General features: G+C 35.6%; 1 protein-coding gene across 7 annotated transcripts in view; it reads right to left on the bottom strand.

Annotated features, from left to right (window-relative positions):
* CCDC171 (coiled-coil domain containing 171) overlaps positions 1-23,173 on the bottom strand; it is a 303,028-nt gene that overhangs the window by 218,764 nt on the left and 61,091 nt on the right. For all 7 annotated transcript variants that reach the window (XR_007122375.1, XM_047700701.1, XM_047700703.1 and 4 more), the window contains 2 exons: positions 11,452-11,544; positions 7,379-7,539 (listed from right to left, as the gene is read on the bottom strand). Coding sequence is in view for 6 of the 7 variants with exons in the window: in XM_047700701.1 (XP_047556657.1) it covers positions 7,379-7,539; positions 11,452-11,544 (254 nt within the window). In the remaining variant the exon portion in view is untranslated. The remainder of the gene's footprint in view (positions 1-7,378; positions 7,540-11,451; positions 11,545-23,173) is intronic.

The raw sequence follows: 23,173 nt of genomic DNA, 5'->3' as shown, positions 1-23,173 counted from the left end.
AGTACAACCAAATCTACCACTACATTCAGGCTATAATCAAATAAAGAGCTAATTCTTGAATGGCAGAATCTCTAGGATGAAATACAGACAACTCCAGTGCTAACCCTTTTATATGTTCTGCTTTGGATCAAGGACATTCCAAAGTAGAAGAGTTAAATATATATATGTGTATATATATGTATATATGTGTGTATACACACACACACACACACACACACACACACACATACGCTTCCCAGAAAGTAAGTAGAATAGTAAAAATGGATTGAAGTAGAGAAAAGATAACAAATACATCCAGGAATCCCAACATATAGGTAATAGAAGTTTCAAAAATGAGAAGGTAAAGAAAACAGAAGAGAAGAATTCAGCAAAGTAATAAATACAAATATTTCCTAGAAATGAATTACTTGAGTCTTTAAAATGGAAGGAGCTATATGAGTGCCCAAAATGAATGAAAAAAAAAAAAAAAAATCCATGCTAGGCCCATCACCATGAAATTTCAGAACACTGGGAACATAGAGAAAATTCTAGTTTTCATAGACTATGAAAATATATACACATTATTTCTTTGTCAAACATTATAATGTAAGATCGGTAAACCATTTCTAGATACTTCCCCATGTTTCCATACTTGTGACCACTCTGTACGAGTTTCCCGTGGAAAACATAGACCATATAAAAAATATCAGGAATCAAACAACTTTAGATTTCTTGACACTAGAACTTAATTAATGCCCAAGTGAACTAAGAAAAAGAGAAAAGATCAAATAAAGACATCTTCAAAATGCAAATTTCAAAATTTTTCATCTGATGTAGAATTTCTCAAGAAGCTGCCCTACAAAGGGAGTAAATCAAACAGGGAGGAAAGGATGAGACCAGCAACAAGAGATCCAAAATAGTAGAGAAGCAGAGAGCATCCCAAGGAAGATGGGGATGGGAAGTCCTAGGGATGACAGTGGCAGGGAGCCTAAAAAACAATTAGTCCAGGATAGAGAAGGTGGGGAGAAGAGTCCAGGATGGAACTCTCTTACAAGAAACTTAAAACAATAGAATTGCTGAGGTATAGGAACACAGTGAGGGATTTTTCAGTCATATTAGAGAGTTTAAGAGTAATTCAGTGTTTGGTGCAATAAACAACAAAGAATATAATAAACTGTGCCATGAAGAAAAATAAAGATAACTTACCAAGAAAAATAAGTTATAGAAAATAATACCCCCAAATAGAACCCCTTAGGTAGGATGGGGGGAGGGTCGGAATTAAGTGTGTGCTGTGTGGGAGAAGGGTACAATAGAGATAATAAGTAAGCAGTTGTGGGGGGAGGTAAAACAGATAATACTAACAGTGGGAACTAAAAACATGGCAGGATATGCATGTTATTCAGAAACAGGAAATTAAACATCAGAAGAAACAGCAATAAGAATTAAAAGCAGTTGCCTCAAGGGAGTGGAAACGGGTAGTAGAGAGCAAGGGGCATGAAACTGTTGACCTTGCCATATTCTTTTACTTTTTAGGCTATGTACAAGCTAATTTGATAAAGTCAAAATTTTAAATGGAAATTATTACCACTCAACAAATATAAAATTAAATGACTCCATCACTTGGTGCTGGGTTCAAGTTCAAACTGGGTCCACTGAAATAGGGTGACACTCCCTGCTGTCACCAATGTCACATACAACCCAGGAAGTTGTCAGGTTCTAGGCGTCTGGCAAAGCCCCACCAAGGGTAAGGAGTTGGGCAGGAGTATATCAAAGGTTAAAGGGAGCCCCAACTCTTTGAATTCCAAAGGAGAAGCATCAGGACTTGGCCGGTGGAGGATTTAGCAAGAAAAGTGAAGGGAGAGAAAGGAAACCTGTAGCTAAGGTGCCTTCTTTCCTGCTAGATTCCCATTCTATTATTTTTCTAAAGGAGCTCAACTAAAAACTTCACTACAGGCTGCTTTAACAAATAATCATCTTTGGTCTTTTATACAGAATGTACACACTAATACTACTAATAAATCATAGTACTTTTGTTATTTTTATACTTTTGGATGATATATTTAGAAAAATAAAGAAATTCCTAAATATTGAGTGTAATGAAATAAATAAATTGAGATTCAGTCCTTTCAGTATATCTTTGATAGTCCTGTTTTAAATTTAATTTTATTTATTTTTTTTAAAGATTTTTTATTTATTTATTTGACAGAGAGAGATCACAAGCAGGCAGAGAGGCAGGTAGAGAGAGAGGCGGAAGCAGGCTCCCTGCTGAGCAGAGAGCCCGATGCGGGGCTCGATCCCAGGACCCTAAGATCATGACCTGAGCCGAAGGCAGCGGCTTAACCCACTGAGCCACCCAGGCGCCCCTTAAATTTAATTTTAAACTAGATTTAAAGTTATCATGAGTTCCTTCCCTCATCACTGTCCACCAATCAGTTACCACAGCTAATGAACACCTGACATACAGAAAACTCTAAAATAAAAAGTTTATTGAAAAGCTTTAGTTTCATACTATAACTTTTAGATGCAAAAAAAAGATTTATAATTAAGAAAATTTAACTATAGAAATAAAGAACAGATATATATCCTATCTAAAATTATATATCGAATATATATATTTATTAAAATAGCCCTTTTTTAAAAGATTTTATTTATTTATTTGAGAGAGAGAGACATAGCGAGAGAGGAAACACAAGCACAGGGGATGGGAGAGGGAGAAGCAGTCCTCCCCCTGAGAAGGGAGCATAATGTGGGGCTCGATCTCAGGACTCTGGGATCATGACCTGAGCCAAAGGCAGACGTTTAATGACTAAGTCACCAAGCACCCCAAAATAGCCTGTTATTGTTATCAAATTCTTAACTGAGCTCTTTAAAATACATATGTAAAATATATGTAAGTATATATATATATATATATATATATATATATATTCCATTTAAAATACATGGATACATATATATTCCATCTCAAATAAGTTCATGCAGAAAAGTTCACTGTTATGAAACTGTCGACCAAAATTATAAATCCAAACTAGACACATAGCTTTTTTCTCTTGACCTAGATCCACCCGGGAAAAAAACAAGCTTAAGAACCTTAACCACAGGGCGCCTGGGTGGCTCAGTGGGTTAAGCCGCTACCTTCGGCTCAGGTCATGATCTCAGGGTCCTGGGATCGAGTCCCACATCGGGCTCTCTGCTCAGCAGGGAGCCTGCTTCCCTCCCTCTCTCTCTGCCTGCCTCTCTGTCTACTTGTGATCTCTCTCTGTCAAATAAATAAAATCTTAAAAAAAAAAAAAAAAAAAAAAAAAGAACCTTAACCACAGGCAAAGTTCAGGCAGCATTTTCTCTATAACATCATCATTACCAGTTGCTAAATTAGTTCTATCCGACAGGTAAAACAATGTCCTACCCCAGAACTCCCTACTCTCAGAGTTGTAAAATAAAGGTATCACTTACCTTAAAGAACTAAAATCTACCAAGTTTCTTTTGGAACACATTATCCAAAACTTAGAGCTACTTTGAAAAATCAATATTTGACAGTTTGTGACTCTAAAATATTTTTAAATGTTTTTTAAAGAGGATTCTGAAGGCAAGTCAGAAGCACAAATAGAAAATAAAATAACTGAACTAATCACCCCTCATGTCATACCATTTCTTCTAACACCACACCTCACTGGAACGGAAGAGGCAGTGAATGCACAGAAAAGGAAGATATGATGGGGAAGAGAAGTCACAGGAACTGAGTTGCAAAATGAGAAGTGGGTTTTAACTACTATTTAATTATTATTATTATTATTAACTTTATTATTATAGTAGATATATAGGGATAAAGAACAGATAGGAGATGTTGTGTTAAAGTATTTAGGATTGTTAGCTGGTGCTTAGTTGAAATATGTAACTAGTACTTAGAATTATTAGTTGACACTTACTTATTGGAATACAAAATTTGCTTAAAATTTTTCAAGCACCAAAACACAAATAATAGCAAAACAAGTAAGGGAAAAATCTGCTTTGGGGTCCAGTGAGAAAAGTACATAGGTTGGATGGAATAGACAAGTGATGGGTATTAAGGAGGGCACTTGTTAGGATGAGCACTGGGTGTTATATGTAAATGACAGATCACTGAACTCCACTCCTGAGCCAATATTGAACTATATGTCAATGAACTAGAATTTGAATTTAAAAAAAAAAAAGAAAGGAAAGTTACATAAGTCAAAATCTTGGAGCTTGGGGCTCCTAGCTGCCTCAGTCAGTGAAGCATGCAACTCTTGACTTGGGGTTATGAGTTCGAGCCCCACGTTGTGGGTAGAGTTTATTTAGAAAAAAAAATCCTTAGCTTAATTGTTAGCAGGTCCTTTAAAATTCCTCTAGTCCAACTTTTGCAGGACTCTCTTCTTCAATATCCATAACAAAGAATCACCCACCTTCTGTTCTGAACTTCCCAAGGCAAGGAGCTCACTAGGTCCCCAAAAAAGCCTATTATTTCTTTATTGAAAGAATTGTTGGGGAGTACAGTCTGGCTTCTAATAGTTTCACTTATAGGTCCTAATCATTACTTCAAAGCAACAGTAAAGAAACCTGCACTATATTCTTGGGGCACCTGGGTGGCTCAGTGGGTTAAGACTCTGCCTTCGGCTCAGGTCATGATCTCAGGATCCTGGGATCGAGGCCCACATCTGGCTCTCTGCTCAGCAGTGAGCCTGCCTTCCCCTCTCTCTCTGCCTGACTCTCTGCCTTCTTGTGATCTCTCTCTCTCTGTCAAATAAATAAACAAAATCTAAAAAAAAAAAAAAAAGCCTGCACTATATTCTACATAAAGGCTCCTAAACATATTTATATATAAATGGACAGATTCAAACAGTGGTTCATAGGAAATTAAGAGGATAAGTCTTAAGAATAACATTCACAGAATGTCATCTAAGTCATCCCAGAGGAAGCAAAAAAATTCAGTTCAGAATTACTGGTTTAGGGGTATCTGGGTGTTTCCATTGGTTAAGCATCTGAGTTTGCCTCAGATCATGATCTCGGCATCCTGGGACCAGGCCCAGCATTAGGCTTCCTGATCAGTAAGGAATCTGGTGATCCCTCTCCCTTTATCCCTCTCCCCCTGCTTGTGCCTGTGCTCTCTCTCTCACTCTAATAAATATATAAAATCTTGGAAAAAAAAAATAAAGAATTATTGGTTTAAAATATTATAAGCATTACTACTAAAAGTAATCTCAGAGATTTTAAATTTTTCAACATCAGTCTCTTTTTTTAATTTAAATTCAATTAATTAACATATAATGTATTACGGGTTTCAGAGGTAGAGGTCAGTGATTCATCAGTCTTACAGAACACCCAGTGCTCATTACATCACATGCCCTCCTTAATGTCCATCACCCAGTTACCCCATCCCCCCACCCCCTCCCCTTCAGCAACCTTGTTTGTTTCCTGTGATTAAGAGACTTTTATGGTTTGTCTCCCTCTCTGATTTCGTCTTGTTTTATTTTTCCCTCTCTTCCCCTATGATCCTGTTTTGTTTTTCAAATTCCACATATGAGTGAGATCTGTCTTTCTCTGACTTATTTTGCTTAGCAAAATACCCTCTAGCTCCAACCTCGTCATTGCAAATGGCAAGATTTAATTTTTTGATGGATGAATAGTATTTCATTTTATATATATACACTACATCTTCTATATCCATTCATCTGTCAATGGACATCTAGGTTCTTTCTACAGTTTGGCTATTGTGGACACTGCTGCTGTAAACATTGGGGTGTATGTGCCCCTTTGGACCACTACATGTGTATCTTTGGGATAAATACCCAGTAATGCTATTGCTGGGTCATAGAATAGCTCTAGTTTCAACTTTTTGAGGAACCTCCATATTGTTTTCCAGAGTGGCTGCACCAGCTTGCATTCCCACCAACAGTGTTAAGAGGGTTCCCCTTCCTCCAGATCCTCTCCAACTCTGTCATTTCCTAACTTGTTAATTTTAGCCATTCTGACTGGAGTGAGATGCTATCTTATTGTGGTTCTGATTTGTATCTCTCTGATGCTAAGTGATGTTGAGCATTTTTTCATGTTTGTTGGCCATTTGGATGTCTTCTTTGTAGAAATGTCTGTTCATGTCTTCTGCCCGTTTCTTGATTGGATTACTTATTCTTCAGGTGTTTGAGAAGATCTTTATAAATTGTGGATACTAGCCCTTTATCTGATAAGACATTTGCACATTTCTTTTCCCACTCTGTCCTTTGTCTTGGTTTTGTCAACTGTTTCCTTTGCTCTGCAAAAGCTTTTTACCTTGATGAAGACTATATGGTTCATTTTTGCCTTTGTTTCCTTTACCTTTGGAGATGTATCTAGCCAGAAGTTGCTGTGGCCAAGGTCACAGAGGTGGCTGCCTCTGTGCTCCTCTAGGATTTTAATGGATTCCTGTCTCACATTTAGGTCTTTCATCCATTTTGAGTCTGTTTTTCAACATCATTCTTTCAAGTCAGTCTTTCAAGTGTCATATTTATGATTTTGCCACACCCATAATAATCACTACTATTTAATAATACTTTAATTCATTTCTTAAGTTAAATGAAGTATTTTAAGAGAAATCTTGATATTATTATTGTAAGTGGGAAACCATTATCTATTTGTCATAGACAAACTAACATTAAATATAAATACATAACTCTAATGTACCAACCTATTATCATGTCATGTACCAATGGTGGTATGCATTCCAGCCTATAGGAAGAAATGGTTTAGAATATCTCCTATCAAATTTTTTGGAAACATATTAAAGAATTATAAACTTCTTAAAGCATGCCACAGAACTTTCCAGATGAAAGGCTTTTGAATTGAAAAACATTAAAAATCAGGAAGAGTGAAAAAGACCCTGTCTACCACTTACTAGTTGCGTGTCCCCATTAAGCCTCAATTTTCACATCTGTAAAATAGGGATTAAAGGAGCAGCTACCTCATGGTGTGTTCTATAAATTGAATGAAATCACACAATGCTAGAAAGCAGGTGAGCTTAGAGTGCTATTAGCCCCTACTACTATTATTTCTGTAGTATGAGAAAATCTCAAACATTTGCCCATCTCCATATAGACCTTTTTTAGGTGGCCTAGAAATCAAGATCTTTAAGATACTGTATTATATCAATAAATGTAAAATACATTAACACATTTACTCTCTAGTGTAAAAACTGCACTTCAGAGACTACATGGAATAGCCATTATACTTCAAAAGCCAAAAAAAGCATTTCCATGTTTACCTATACAGAGAAGTCTAGGTATGTTTTATGAAATCATTTATTCGCAATCTAGCACAGACACTAATGAGAGCTGTATCTAAAATACTACACAGTCATACTCATGTAAGCTTCATAAATTCTTTATAAAGAATTCTACAATAAAACACTTACAAACTCAGTTTTGCAAAGCTCTCTTGCGCGTTATGCTTTTCTCGCTCATATGCACTTTCAACTTCTTTGAATTCATTCTTGATCATTTCCAAATCTGCAACAGCTTCCGCTTGGCTGGCCTTTTCCACCTGCAAAGCGCCTTCAAGGTCTCGAATCCGCAACTGCCAGAAGACAGAGAAGTAGTTAAAACGAGCAAGGAAATGCTGGCTTCAAAGTCTGGTCAGACTGAATGGAGTTCTTTATCAGCCGCAGTTTATCATTCATCCAAACACTTCTTCCTTTCTGCTTTGGTTTAAAAAGGAAAATAAACAAAAGACAGTGTATTCCCTTTCTCAACGTGTTTAATGGAAGGGAGGAAGAGGGGAAGAATAATTAACTGTGCTATGGAAATGCCTGATCAAAGTGCTGAATTTTGACCTACTATTCCATTTGGAGACTTCTTTTATAAAACATAATGAAATTAGTGGTTTGAGGAAACAAAAGGGAAATAGTCTTCCCCTCTTATGAGAAACATCATTACAGTCACATGTTTAGAAGCCCATGAAAGTTAACATCTTTTTTATTCCTAGAGATTTTTTACTATAGAAAAGTAAAACTTGTATTACTTGTTTTTATTACTTGTATTACCAAATAATACTCTTTGACTAAAATATTAATATGTGTAGTTATATGATATCTAGGATTTGCTTCAAAATGCTATGGGGCTGGGGAGTAGATGGGGGGGTGGTGAGGGGTTGGGGGGAGTTCATTGTACCATTCTCTCTACTTTTGCATATACTTGAAACTTTACATAATAAAACACTTTGATAGATTCTACATAAACATCAACAGTAGAACAGATAAACAAATACATTCCCATTAAAGAATAACATGTAGCTATTAAAAAAGCTGTAAAACAACTTTTGAAAAGGAAGCTCTCCATGTGGCTCTCCAAGTGGTGTTAACACAGACTGAAAAAGCAAAGTCCACATCAGTGTACACAGTCTGCTATATTTTGGGTAAACAAGTGGGAAAAATTAAGTAGCAGGCAACATGGTGGAGCAAAAGGAGCAATAGGAGTGAAAGCAAGAATTCTCGATCATTTAATATTGTTTGGATTTTTGAACTATGTGGATATTTTAACTTTTTCAGAAAGTTAAATTTAAAAACTAAAAAGTAGACTGCTAGGGCCAGAAAAAGTGGGGAGTGGTAGAAAATGTTTTACACTAAATAGAATATGGGCTTTAGAACCATAAAGCTCACATTTAACTTCCAGCTCTACAAACTTTTGTGACCTGAAGTATATTACTAAACCTCAAAAAGGCCAGAGGTTCCTCATCTGTAAACAATAAATAATGGTGGTAATAATAATAACAAACAGACTATCTACAGGGTTATTACGAAGATCTAATGAGATAATATTATATATTTGAGATATATATATCTCAAATATATATATATTTGAGATGAGATAATAATATATATTTAATATTACATATGTATATATGTTTATTTAATAAATTTTTGGATAAATATTTATTCAGCACTTAATATATGCCAGGCAGTGAGCTAGTGCTCAAGATATACAATAATCATGAAAATAGACAGTCTTAGTTTCGAGGAGCTCCTAGTCTTTAGGAGAGGAGAGATCATGACAGAATGTGTGAAGTGTTTCCTATCACAGAAACAGGCACAAAGGGCCATAAAATCAGAGAAAAGCTATGAACAAGCCTCCTGGGCAGGGCAAAAGCCAATCCAAGGTAAGAAAGATAAAGTCACCAAGAAAAGAAGCCTAGAACAACAGGAAAGTGTTTTGTAAATCAATCCATACAAATAATAAGCACCAGAATTATTATTTGTAATTCTTCAAAAATATTTTGGAATAATCAAAACATTCTTGCACTAAAGTAAGGACACAGAATAGAGCTGGAGATACAGCTTGGTAAATTTTCAAATTTGGTCTTTTAAGTTTTATCTTTCTTTGCTGTTTTGTCTGAATCCAATGTTGACAAGTGAAATAATAGATCTAGAAAACATTTTCTTCTGTCTGCATTGCTATCTTCTTTCAGAAAATAAGCACACTCAATCACAAATGATAAACCAAGCCAACTGAAAGAGAAGTAGGCTTCAAATTAATAATTCTGAGTCAACTCTTTGATTCTATTTTCTCATTTTTATGAGAATAAAATTAACAACATACTTCAAACATACATTTAACTACAGTTTATACTAAGATGGTGATTAATTACAACTATTTAATGGTCTCATTTGCTTTTAAACTAATCTGAAACTGAATTTTACTAGATGTACCTCACTGAAAATATTTGTCAATATTTATAGATATATGGGTCAAATAAAACTTTGGCTTTTTTAGGCATCATAATGTGGAGTGAAATATCAAATATAAATTTTAAACTTGTGATTAAAAAATATACATGTAATAATCTTTATTTTTGTAGCTATTAACTATATATCCCCAGGTATAAATTATAACTACACTGAAAAACTTAATTTTGAATTATACTTCCTTCATAAATTTAAAACTTTAGCCTTATTGCTTATTGATGCCATTTTGGGTGATTCAATCATTTAAAAAAAAAAAGGTTGGGGCACCTAGGTTACTCAGTCAGTTAAGTGTTTAACTCTTGATCTCAGCTCTGGTCTTGATCTCAGGGTCATGAGCTCAAGCCCCTCATTAGGATCCATGCTTAACTTGCACAAGTTTGCTTAAAATACAAAATGCACTCAAATACATGGACCTGAGAATTTTACAGGTAAGGGGGACATTTCATTAAAAATAAAAATTTTTTAAAATTTTATTATATAATTCTTGTAAGCTTAATTGCACCCTATATTAAGACCCAGTTAAACAACAAGGTATAATTTTGCAAGTTTATTAAAATTTAATGTAAGGGAAAAGTGTAAATCTTTTAAAAATTCAAATTAAATTAAGGAACTGAGGGGCACCTGGCTCAGTCAGGAGGACTTATGACTCTTGATCTCAGGGTTCTGAGTTCAAGCCCCATGCTGCATGTAGAGCCTACTTTAAAAAAAGTTAAACTAAGATGTTAGATTTCTGGAACTTCATATGAAACTTTATACATAACATAGGCCATGGGCCAGACATGGTCCATGGGCAGTGGTTTGCCAAGCCCCAGTTGGAATGCCTTCACTTCCCTTAGAAATTATTTCTCATTCTCTAAGACCTGGAGGACACTTTGCTTAGGATGCCTTCAATTAATTCCCCTCTCAGATATAACCTTTTTTATTATGCTTTCATAGCATTTTATATTTTAGTATTTTATGTTTCTACCTGTATATTTATCCATATATCTATACAGAAGCAGATAAATATACAGTATTTCAGATAACGGAAGTAAGTTCCAAGAGTCGTTTCTTCGCCATTATACCTTCAGCTCTTAATACAAGTGACAAGCAGTGTGCACAGGATATACACTCTATAAAAGTGCATATTTTTTAATGTTTTCAAAAAGAAATTCATCCCATGGCTCTTGATGAAAAGAAAACTCTGATCAGCAAATCATCCTGTAACAGGCCAGATGGTAAATACTTTGGACTTTGCAGGCCATAATGTCTCTGTCATAACCATCCCCCTTTGCCAATGCAGCCCAAAAGCCCCACAGACAAGACAGAACCCCCCTTAAACAGGCAGTGGTTGAGATATGGCCTGTGGGCTAGAGTGTGCCAATCCCTCCTCTAACAAAACCATGCTCAACCATATCCTGATAGCAAACAGAATAATGAGTGTCTTAATAATATGCTACCCATTCTTTTTATTTTATTTTATTTTATTTATTTGAGAGAGAGAGAGTGTGTGTGGGGGAGAGGCAAAGAAAGAGGGAGAGAATCCTATGTAGACTCTGCACTGAGCTCAGAACCCCTGGTGGGCCTCAATCCCATGACCTTGAGATCATGACCTGAGCCTAAACCCAGAGTCAGGGCCTTGACTGACTGAGCCCCACCAGGTGCCCCTATGCTACCCATTCTAAATGTAAACCTGAGTTGTCTGAACAGAATGCTCCTTTTCCCAACTTAATAAAATCCATACAAAAGAATTTTTGTTTACATTTTACCTGAATAATTTCAGAATTAAATTTTGATTCCAAATGTGCTGCTCTCTCTGCTTCAATATTTTCTTCTAGTTTCCTCACTCTCAGAGTAGTTGCCTAAAAACAAATTCAAAGTTTAAACTCACAAACATTGGTATTTAAAGTGGATATAGATCTTTGCAACCACAGGGATGGAGCTAGAGAGTATAATAATGCCATCAAAATAAGTCACTTAGAAAAAGACAAATACCATATAACTTCACTTGTATGTCGAATTTAGGAAACAAAACATCTAGGTTCTTTCCATAGTTTGGCTATTGTGGACATTGCTGCTATAAACATTCGGGTGCACGTGCCCCTTCGGAACACCACGTTTGTATCTTTGGGATATATACCCAGTAGTGCAATCGTTGGGTCATAGGCTAGCTCTATTTCCAGTTTTTTGAGGAACCTCCACACTGTTTTCCAGAGTGGTTGCACCAGCTTGCATTCCCACCAACAGTGTAGGAGAGTTCCCCTCTCTCTGCATCCTCGCCAGCATCTGTCATTTCTTGACTTGTTAATTTTAGCCATTCTGACTGGTGTGAGGTGGTATCTCATTGTGGTTTTGATTTGTATTTCCCTGATACTGAGTGATGTGGAGCATTTTTTCATATGTCTGTTGGCCATCTGGATGTCTTCTTTGTAGAAATGTCTGTTCATGTCCTCTGCCCATTTCTTGATTGGATTATTTGTTCTTTGGGTGTTGAGTTTGGTAAGTTCTTTATAGATTTTGGATACTACTCCTTTATCTGATAAGTCATTTGCAAATATCTTCTCCCATTCTGTCAGTTGTTTTTTCATTCTCTCCACTTTTTAATTGAGTTGTTTTTTTTTTTCCCAAGATTTTATTCATTTATTTGAGAGAGAAAGAGGGAGTGAGAGAGAGAGCACAAGCCTGGGAAAGAGGCAGAGAGAGAGAGAGAGAGAAGCCGACTCCCTGACCAGCATGGGGCCTGATGAGGGGCTCTATCCCAGGACTCTGGGATCATGACCTGAGCCAAAGGCAGACCCTTAACTGACTGAGCCACCAACACGCCCCTGTTTGATTTCTTATTATTGAGTTTTAAGAGTTTATATAATCTGCATACAAGTCATTTACTGGATATGTGATTTGCAAATATTTACTCCAAGTCTACAGCTTGTCTCTTCATACCATTAAAAGCATCTTTCATGAAACAGAAGTTTTCATTATCCTTAAGTCCAATTTATCAATTTTCAGGCAAGAGTCAACTTCTGGCCAGGATTAGAAGTCAGAAGCTTTATTTCTGAAAGCCATTTCTGTTGAGAAAATGTAACCATGGGAAGCACTGGATTCTAGTCTCAAAGAGGGAACGGTCATGGCCAAAAGCTTGGTGGGGGCTGGGCAAGTAGGGTTAAAGGGACCCCCCCATTGCAGATGTATCAGGATAACAGTAGTAAAGAAAACTATGCCTAAAGTCCTGTCTGTCAAATAAGGATGGTTCAACAGTGATGGAGTAAGGCATTACTAATTTCATTTCCTTTTCAAGTAAAATCTGGACAAGAAGTAAGTTTCTATTAATTATATTTACTTTATCATTTAGCTTAAGCTGAAGTTTTTTTTAATGCACAACTTGATTAATTGCTTTTTCCTCTTTCCTTCCACAATTTTTTTTTACAGAATCACAGAAAGAAGGAGCATAAGCAAAAACTGGATAATTCATAAATTAAGCAAGCCATCTGTGAATAAGTAAGAAATGACTACACCTTTCCTCGAGCAAAACAGATTCCCATAATATCTCATTATAGAATAGAGCATAAACACAAATATCCCTTCTTCTCTAGAGGCCTTTGTAGATACCTCTTGCAACTAATGGCCTTCATAGTCAAGAAGCAATTTTGCTTCAGGATTCAATCACTCTGTGTTTTAAACTATGAAATTCACAAAATATTTTTTTAATATTTTATTTATTTATTTGACAGAGATCACAAGTAGGCAGAGAGGCAGGCAGAGAAAGAGGAGGAAGCAGGTTCCCTGATGAGCAGAGAGCCTGACGCGGGGCTCGATCCCAGGACCCTGGGATCATGACCTGAGCAGAAGGCAGAGGCTTTAACCCACTGAGCCACCCAGGCGCCCCCATAAAATATTTTTTACACTGACTTATTTGCTTTACTTAGATTTTGCAACCCTGTCAATCATATTTGTTAATGAGTTACTTCATTCTTAATGAGTTACTACACAGACATTTTTTCTAGAAGGCAAACAAAACAGTAAGTCTAATGATCTTTTGGGTCTAAAGATAATTTAAATCCAAAAATTCATATTTTAAGTTAGTAGAGTATAATATCTTTAAAGGTAAAATCTGACACTTATATGCTATACTAGTAGAGTATTTTGAAATAACTGGCATTCCACTGAAAGATAAAACCAGTAAATATTCATATATTATCAAATATTATAACTCAAGACTCGAGATTCAAAAAATTTTGTAATGAAAAATTTAAAACTAAGGAGTTATTATTACTTTTTTAGGTGTAATTATAATTGGTATTGAGGTGTTTGGCTGTCTCAGTTGGTAGATTATACAACTCTTGATCTCAAGGTCATGAGTTCAGCCCCACATTGGGCATAAAACTTACTTTTAAAAAATTTTTTTAAGAAACTGGTATTTTTTTGAACTCTTACCTTTTGAAATATATACTACAATGTTCATGGATGAAATTATATGATATCTGGATTTGCTTTAAAATAATCAAGGTGGGCATTACAAGAGGAAGTTGATATTCATGAAATAATACTGGCCATTAGTTGATCATTGTTAAAGCTGAGTGATAGGCCCATGCAGCTCATTTTGGTATTCTCTCTACTTTCATGCATGATTGAAATTTTCCATACTGAAAAAATTTTTAAACAAAAACAAAAGCAAAGGAAGTATGGTGGGAAAGTATGGTGCTGGTATTATTATTTACCTAACAAAATTCTATTTTGATGACAAAAAATCATTAGAATGAATTAAGCAATTCATGCCTAAGCAGAAAAAGTCAGTGGGAAGCTGGGAGTTTAAATCAATCAATTCCTACATATATCATTAAATATTAAGATAATCAAAGCAAATATTCCCTTCATACTCACCTCTACTTTCTCAAAACATGTTTCATACCAAATATTAGTCCCATGGGATGTGATTAGCTATTATATGAAAAAGCCATTTCATCATAAGTGTGTGAAAAACACAGGATTAAAGCCAAATAATTTTACTAAAGCACTTCTCAGAAAGTTAACATGATCATCTTGAAAAGGAAGAACAAAGTTGGAAGACTCACATTTCTTGATTTCAATACTACTACAAAGCTACAATGATCAAAACACTGTGGAACTGGCATAAGGACACACATATGGATCCATAGGAAAGAACTGAGAGGGATGCCTGGGTGGCTCAGTGGGTTAAGCCGCTGCCTTCAGCTCAGGTCATGATCTCAGGATCCTGGGATCGAGTCCCGCATCGGGCTCTCTGCTCAGAAGGGAGCCTGCGTCCCCCTCTCTCTCTCTGCTTGCCTCTGTCTACTGTGATCTCTCTCTGTCAAATAAATAAATAAAATCTTAAAAAAAAAAAAAAAGAAAAGAACTGGGAGTCCAGAAATAAGCCCATGTGTCAATGGTCAATAGATTTTTGACAAGAGAGCCACAACCATTCAATGAGAAAGAATCATTCTTTCATTAAGCAGTGCTGAGACAATGGGATATACACAAGCAAAAGAATAAATTTGTAAACCTCCATCACAACATATAGAAATATGAATTCAAAAGGATCAATGGCCTAAAAATAAAATCCTTAGAAAAAATAAAACAAATAAAAAAATGAATGAGTAAAGGGCTTGAATAGACACTTCTCCAAAGAAGATACAAAAATAGCCAATAAGTATATTAAATGATGGATAACATTATTAGCTATCAGGGAAATGCACACCCAAACCACAAAGAGATATATCTTCACACACACTAGGCTAGCTATAATTTTAAAAAATGGAAAGTAATAAGTATTGGTGAGGATGTAGAGAAATTGGAAACCTCCTACATTACTGGTGGGAATGTAAATTGGTGCCACCACTATGGAAAACAGTTTGTCAGTTTCTTAAAAAATTAAACAATTACCATATGACCATGCATTTCCACTCCTGGGTATATATTCCAGCAAAATAATAACATGTCAAACAAAGACTTATACACAAATGTTCATATGAGCATTTTTCATAATAGCCAAAAGGTAGAAACAACCTAAATGTCCATCAACTAAACAAAATATGGTATATTCCTACAGTGGAATGTATTCAGCGGGAAAAAAAAAAGTACCAATAAATGCTATGACATAGATGAGCCTTGAAGATAGATATATGTTAAGTGAAAGAAACTAGACACAAAAGACCAAGTATTATTGTATGACTTCATTTATATGAAATGTGCAAAACAGGCAAATCCATAAGGATAAAAAGTGTGTTAAGTGGTTGCCAGCAGCCAGGGTGGGAGGGAAGAATGAGCAGTGACTGCTAACGGACACGGAGTTTCTTATTGGGGTGATGAGAATATTTGGAATTAAATAGTGGGAATAGTTGCATAACTTTGTGAATATACTAAAAACTACTGAATTGTATACTTTAATAGGATGAATGTTATGATGTGTGAAATATATTTCAATAAAAGATAAAAGAATCCTGAGTGTAAGAAGGAAAATGTCAAAGTAGTGACAGCCACCTAAGTCAAGCTTCTTGATAATTCCCTCTAAATGCTGACTTCGAGTCCTTAGAATAAGGGATCCCTATTGATTTTAGGTCTAAAAGATGGTACCTATTTTAGCACAAAAATTATTATGTTTAGCCAGATTAAAATGAGCATTACTGGGGCTCCTGGGTGGCTCAGTGGGTTAAGCCTCTGCCTTCGGCTCAGGTCATGATCCCAGGGTCCTGGGATCGAACCCCGCATCGGGTTCTCTGCTCGGTGGGGAGCCTGCTTCCCTTCCTCTCTCTCTGCCTGCCTCTCTGCCTACTTGTGCTCTCTCTGTGTCAAATAAATAAATTTTTTTAAAAAATGAGCATTACTCTAGGTAAGCCCAATACTACTTTAAAACAAACTTTTTAAATGTAAACCCTACAAAATGAAGTCTCTGATCTCAAAAAATTAAAAATGACTTCTCAGTATGTTCGCCTTAGACTCTGTAAGTCAAAAGAAGTCTAACCAGTGATAAGAAAATAGCCTGTAGGCATGGAGAATAAAAAATCAGAAAAAGCAAAAAGTTAAGAAAGACAAATAGAGGGAAGAAACTAGTCTAACAATGTTCATTTTCTTTTCAGATTCCAAAAAGCATATGCATAAAGCTTCTCTTATCAAAATAATAGTCTTACATTTTATTAAAATACAGAATATTGTCATTCCATGATAAAAGATTCAACAATTCAAGTCTTCTTTTCATCTCTTGTATGTATCTTATGTCATATTATTTATCTGATTTTCACTTCAAAAGTCAAGAAGAGGTTCTGTTATTCTTTCCCTAGGCCAAAACTAAATGGGTTAAAATAATACACCAGAGATCACGTCTTTATTTTCATACCTTCCTGCTTTGCATGTAATGTCCAGAAGAAAACAACTTTATAAACTGTTTTTACTAAAACTATTGATTAATCAGTAAGGGCAACAACAACAACAACAAAATCTTCAAATCATTAAACAAACTCCTTCCAAGAATGGGCTTTGTTGACAGACATAATTAAATTAAAGCCCTCCTAATAAATATTTTTTTAAATCTTCTTGCCTGGTGAATTAATTCTTACATCCAGCAGAGGGTGCTAGAGGAACATCAAAGTGTTCACAAAAAAAATTTTTTTTCCGTAATACTGCCTAAGAGAGCCAGTGGAATCATAAACTGTCTCATTAGTATCCAATCATACTGTAATCAACAAAGCAAGGGCAGAAATCATAATGGGATTCAGGTTAAAATACAAAATCCAACACAAATTCATATATACCACAGGTCAATTTAAGTATATACAGGTTTGCTTGGAATACAAATATTACACTATATTATGTCTGTTCCCCACCATTATGAACAAGGGAGTTCTTTGTGTAACACAAAATGAGCACATATTTTATCATTTATTAGCTGATTTTCATCCCCTTTCCTACTGCAAAATATTGCCAAGAGATTTTTACTTCAGTTAATACTGTATGTTCATCCTATTTTTTTATTTCATGATTTATATCTCATTAAATCACGTGAAGCCCAATTAGATAATCTACTCCATTTAAGAAAGGGGGCATTTATTCTTTGAAGAAGGTTATAAACAGAAGGATGTCTCCTGTTCCACCCTTTGTTACTCGTTATTTTATCATAACACAGGGTATAGGCTGCCAATCCGATTCAGCAGCAGAACTAACAAAACATATCCAGACCACATTTGTTCCTCACACCACATCTGCTCCCCTGGCTTCCATAGGCCTGTTCCAAAAGTTTCACAAAAGTTACAAAAACAGATGTGTATGCTGCTGAAGGACTGGGCCAAAGAACACCTCCAACTACATTATTTCCTCCTCAAAACAGAACAGATCTAGCTCAGAGGATATAAGTGAACTTAAAGGAATCGGTCAAGCAGCAAAACTTGGATACACAAAATTTCGTCCGCTAAAATGCACAAGAAAAACGGGGGAGGAAATATCACAGAAGTGCATCCTAGAGATTTCTCAGTAGTGGGTTACATAGCACTGTTTCCAAAACAGCTGTGCAAAGTTTACCGCAGAATGTCAACAGCTGTATAAATAGAAAGTGGCTGTTTATTTAACTGTTTTTCCAGATTTTATCACCTGATATTTCCCATCGATGGACACTTTCACAGTAACCAATATAGTAATAATCCACCCTCAGAAAGGTAATTCTAAGGAACTGAATCATCACAGACTGATTGTTAAATTTTAATAGTAAGTATATTTCGCTATAGGTGACTGTAAATAATTTATTATATGTTTGTTAACAATTAATTACAATACTTATTCCTACCTGTGTGGGGGGAATAAAGAGCAGCCATTGTACTTCAAGACTGTAAAGTGAAGATCCCAAAGTACTTTTTATTATAGAACAAAAAAAAAATTTTAAAGGGTCAAAGTCTCAAAGTATTTGACAAGTATCTGGACAAGAGAAGCACCATAATATCACATCACTTAAACCTAGTCATGTATTGAAAGACGGTAGCAAAGAAAATCTATGAGTCCTTTATGCTTTATTATCCTGGGGGCAGCTGGTTGGCTCAGTCGGCAGGGCAGCAACTCTTGATCTTAGGATACTGAGTTCAAGCCCCATGTTGGATGTAGAGATTACTTAATTTAATTTAAAAATAAATAAAGCTACACAGCAGTTTCAAGAAATAGTGAAATGTACCAATATTTAGAGCGGCCCATGCCCATCATCTCAGCTGTGGTTGACTTTGCAGTTAACCTCAAAGCTAGTCAGTGAGGACAGCTACAATCAGGGCTTTAACAGTTTCAGAACAGACATCTGAGACAACCTGACTAGAGGTATAAACTGGAGAATACAGTGAATTTTTATTTACCAGGAATGAATAATGAAGTCTATCACCCAGACTGTAAAACAGTGTAATGGAAAAAAAGAGCTTTTATTACTATTGGGTAGAATAAAAGGAACCATAAAAAATGAAAATAGGAAATTTCAGAATTTACAGGACACAAATTCTCGCCATCAATCAACTTAGCCTCTCTAAAAATTGTCTTTAGCTCTCCTGGCAACAAAAACTTCAGTATTTAACAAATTTTTTAATAAACTCCCTATTTTAAAGTCCATTATAAACATAAATACAAAAATGTCTAATACTTCTAAGCACAATCTTATAACCCAGGTGATTTCATCATTTACCCATTTGGTAAGTAGTAACTGACACAAATAGGTGTTGAAAAATAATTCTTACAAACACATGGTGGCTTGAACAAGTGAAATCAGATGAGGCTGGCTTCACAGACAATAGGAAACGTGAGTCATTTTTCTTTTCCTTTTTCACTTGAGTATAGTCTACGTACAGAGGAAAAAGCTACATTCTACCCTGCTTTCGTTACTGTAATACAGAACATGACTGACAGAAGCAATTCAGAATTTATTTGCAGCCAGTCCTCTCTCCACTGTAATCTTCGCAAGATTCCTCAGTCCTTACTATTAGGTTTGCATCTTCTCTTTTCTCCTTTCTTATTGAGTTAAGCTTATTTCCCATGATAAAAAAAAAAAAAAAACTCCCCTAGTTGTGAAGAGGTTTATAAAAGCCACAGATATTTCTTTTTCCAGTTCACTTTTCCCTTGGTTCTGTGGTATCCAGCACCATTTTTATAAAATTGGATTGGAGTTTGCTTTCTTTTTTTAAATCTAAGAAACCATTGATCTGTGTTAAGATGATTAAGCCACACAATGGTATACAGTTTATCAGATTTTTTAAAAATACAAATCATGGGGCGCCCGGGTGGCTCAGTGGGTTAAAGTCTCTGCCTTTGGCTCGGGTCATGATCCCAGGGTCCTGGGATCAAGCCCCGCGTCGGGCTCTCTGCTCCGCAGGGAGCCTGCTTCCTCCTCTCTCTCTGCCTGCCTCTCTGCCTACTTGTGATTTCTCTCTGTCAGATAAATAAAATCTTTTTTAAAAAATCATACATATTTATATATATGCTTATATGTAAATTTATATATTTATTATATAAATCTTATATATTTATTTATACTTATTTATAAAAATTGATGTTTATTAAAAATATAATATATACTTGTATATTTATGTATTTTTATATATTATATATTTATATATCTTATACTATACACACACACACACACACACACACACACACACACACACACAAACATACAGCTTTGGTCTAGGCACATTAAGAAATCCATTTCGTGAAATGCAACTGTTAAAAAGCTTCACTAAAATTTAAAATATTGATTGGGCTACATGTCTATTATGCTAGTTGCTTTACTCTGATATTACTGACAATAAATAATGTGTTCTATTAAATTAAAACATTAACAGTTTTCCTCTATTATCCTTACTAACATTATTATCTCATTTATTTTATATTAATCCTTATATTTCACGTATCTTATAGCAATTCTTTTTTTAAGAATACCACTGACAGTTACTTAAGTCCCTAGAATTACTAGTAGTCAATGCTTCCACAACTGAATGCAAAACTAGCATAAAATCCTCTTTAACTTCTCTTTCACTGTGTCATCATCTGGCCAAGAGCCAAAACAAGATACATTCACTTAAATATAAAGCAAAAAATTTTTTAAGATTTTGTTTATTTGTCAGAGAGAGAGAGAGCACAAGCAGGGGGAGCAGCAGGCAGAGGAAGAAACAGGCTCCCCATTGACCAAAGCACCTGATGCAGAACTCGATCCCAGGACCCTGGGATCATGACTTGAGTCGAAGGCAGACACTTAACTGACTCACCCATGCATGCCATAAAGCAAAATTTTGAAAGGTGTCTACATATGAAGAATTATAAATGAGTCAGAGGACTATACAAGTCCACTTATAAAATTCCTATAAATAGAATAAAAATTGAGACTACCTAGACTACCTTTCAAAGCTTCAAATTCTCTAAAAGCAGAGATCCAGTATTACCAAAAGTAATTATAGAGCAGCTAAGAAGAACCACAAAGTAAAACTAGTCTAAAACAATTTGATGTTTATAACATCAGTCAGTAAGAAGAGAAATTGGGGCAAATACTTTACAAAGAAAAAAATCAATACTGAGTCATCCAAAAATAAATCCTAAAGTTTAGACATTAGACATTTCCTCAATTCAGTCAAAACTGGCTTAATACAAATTTTATCAATGAAAAAGAAATCACTGTTACCTAGTACTTCTTCAAACCTATAAGGAATTAAAATGTGTTTAGTGATGATCATAAGGTTGCATAGCATCCTAAAAGTGACTTCTAAATGAGATTTTTTTTTTTAAGATTTTATTTATTTGACAGACAGAGATCACAAGTAGGCAGAGAGGCAGGCAGAGAGAGAGGAGGAAGCAGGCCCCCCGCTGAGCAGAGAGTCTGACGCGGGGCTCGATCCCAGAACCCTGGGATCATGACCTGGGCCAAAGGCAGAGGCTTTAACCCACTGAGCCACCCAGGTGCCCCTAAATGAGATTTTTAATTCTAAGTATATTTGGACTTTATTCTAATGTTTTAATGGGGCATCCATATACAACATTTTTTTTTAAGAGACAGAGTAACACATGCTCACATATGTGCACAAGTAAAGAAGAGGGGCAGGGGGAGAGGAAGAGAGAGAATCTCAAGCAGGCTCCATGTCCAGAGTGGAGCTTGATGCAGGGCTCGATCTCAAGATGCTGAGATCATGACCTGAGTTGAAATCAAGAGTCCAAGCACCTCACCACATATTTTTAAATGATGATACATTCCTAAATTTATTGGCCTAAAAAAATGTTCATCAAAAGTGATAAATAAACTAAAAATATTATGTAGAATATAATCTAGTCTTTTATTTTTTCTCTGACTTTACATAAAATTAGGCCATGTATTTTAAGAGTGTGAGTCATTTTATCTTTGCCAAGTTCATGCTTGGCATTATTATTGAGAGTTCCTATACACCCCACACCAAGTTTCCCCTATTATTAACATCTTACATTCACATGGTACAAATAACCCATTAAAATGGACAGTGAATCGTAATAGGTATTTCTCCAATAACATACAAATGGCCAATAAGCATATGAAATGGTATTCAACATCACTAGTCATTAGAGAAATGAAAGCCAAGACCAAAATGACATACCATTATACACCAACTAGGGAGGCTATCATTGAAAAAACTGATCGTAACAAGTACTGGTGAGGACCTGGAGAAATTGGAACCCTCATGCATTGCTGGTGGAATGTAAAACAGTGCACCACTGTCTAAAATAGTCCGAGAGTTCCTCAAAAAATTGAACACAGAATTATCACATGATCCAGCAATTCCACTCCTAGGTATAGACCCAAGAGAACTGAAAACATGTTTACACGAAAACCCATATACGAATGTTCAGAGGCGTTATTCATAATAGCTGAAGAGTGAAAACAACACAAATGCCTATCAACTGAGAAATGGACACGCAAAATGTGGTGTATAATACAGTGGAATATTATTCAGTAATAAAAAGGAATGAAGTCCTGATACCTGATACAACATAGATATCTTGGAAACATGCTAACTGAAAAAAGTCAACCACAAAGCCCACACGTTGTATGATTACATTAATAGGAAATGTCCAGGATAGGCAAATCTATAGAGGCAGAAAGCAGATTAGCAGTTATTTAGGGCTGAGAGAGATGGGGGAACAGGACAGTCATGGCTAATGGTATGGGATTTTTTCCTGAGGTGATAAAAATGTCCTAAAATTGATTGTGGTGATGGTTGCACAACTCTATGAGTACACTAAAAATCACTGAATGGTACACTACAAATGGGTAAATTTATAGCATATAAATTATATCTTAATAAAGATATTTTAATACCATCAGTGTAAGTTTAACCTCCAGATGCCCACCTCCACACCAAGCAGCCAAACAATAACCCTTTCTTAACCACTACACAAACTGGAGGTTTATTACCGGGAAGATGTGAATCTGAACCAGAGGCTGCACACAGGGATACACAGAGAGGGGGTGGGGGGCGAGGGGTACACAAGGCTGAAACCAGG

This window comes from Lutra lutra, chromosome 13 (genome assembly GCF_902655055.1).
Source record: "Lutra lutra chromosome 13, mLutLut1.2, whole genome shotgun sequence".
NCBI classification, from domain to species: domain Eukaryota; kingdom Metazoa; phylum Chordata; class Mammalia; order Carnivora; family Mustelidae; genus Lutra; species Lutra lutra.
This window is presented reverse-complemented; position numbering and strand designations above follow the sequence as displayed.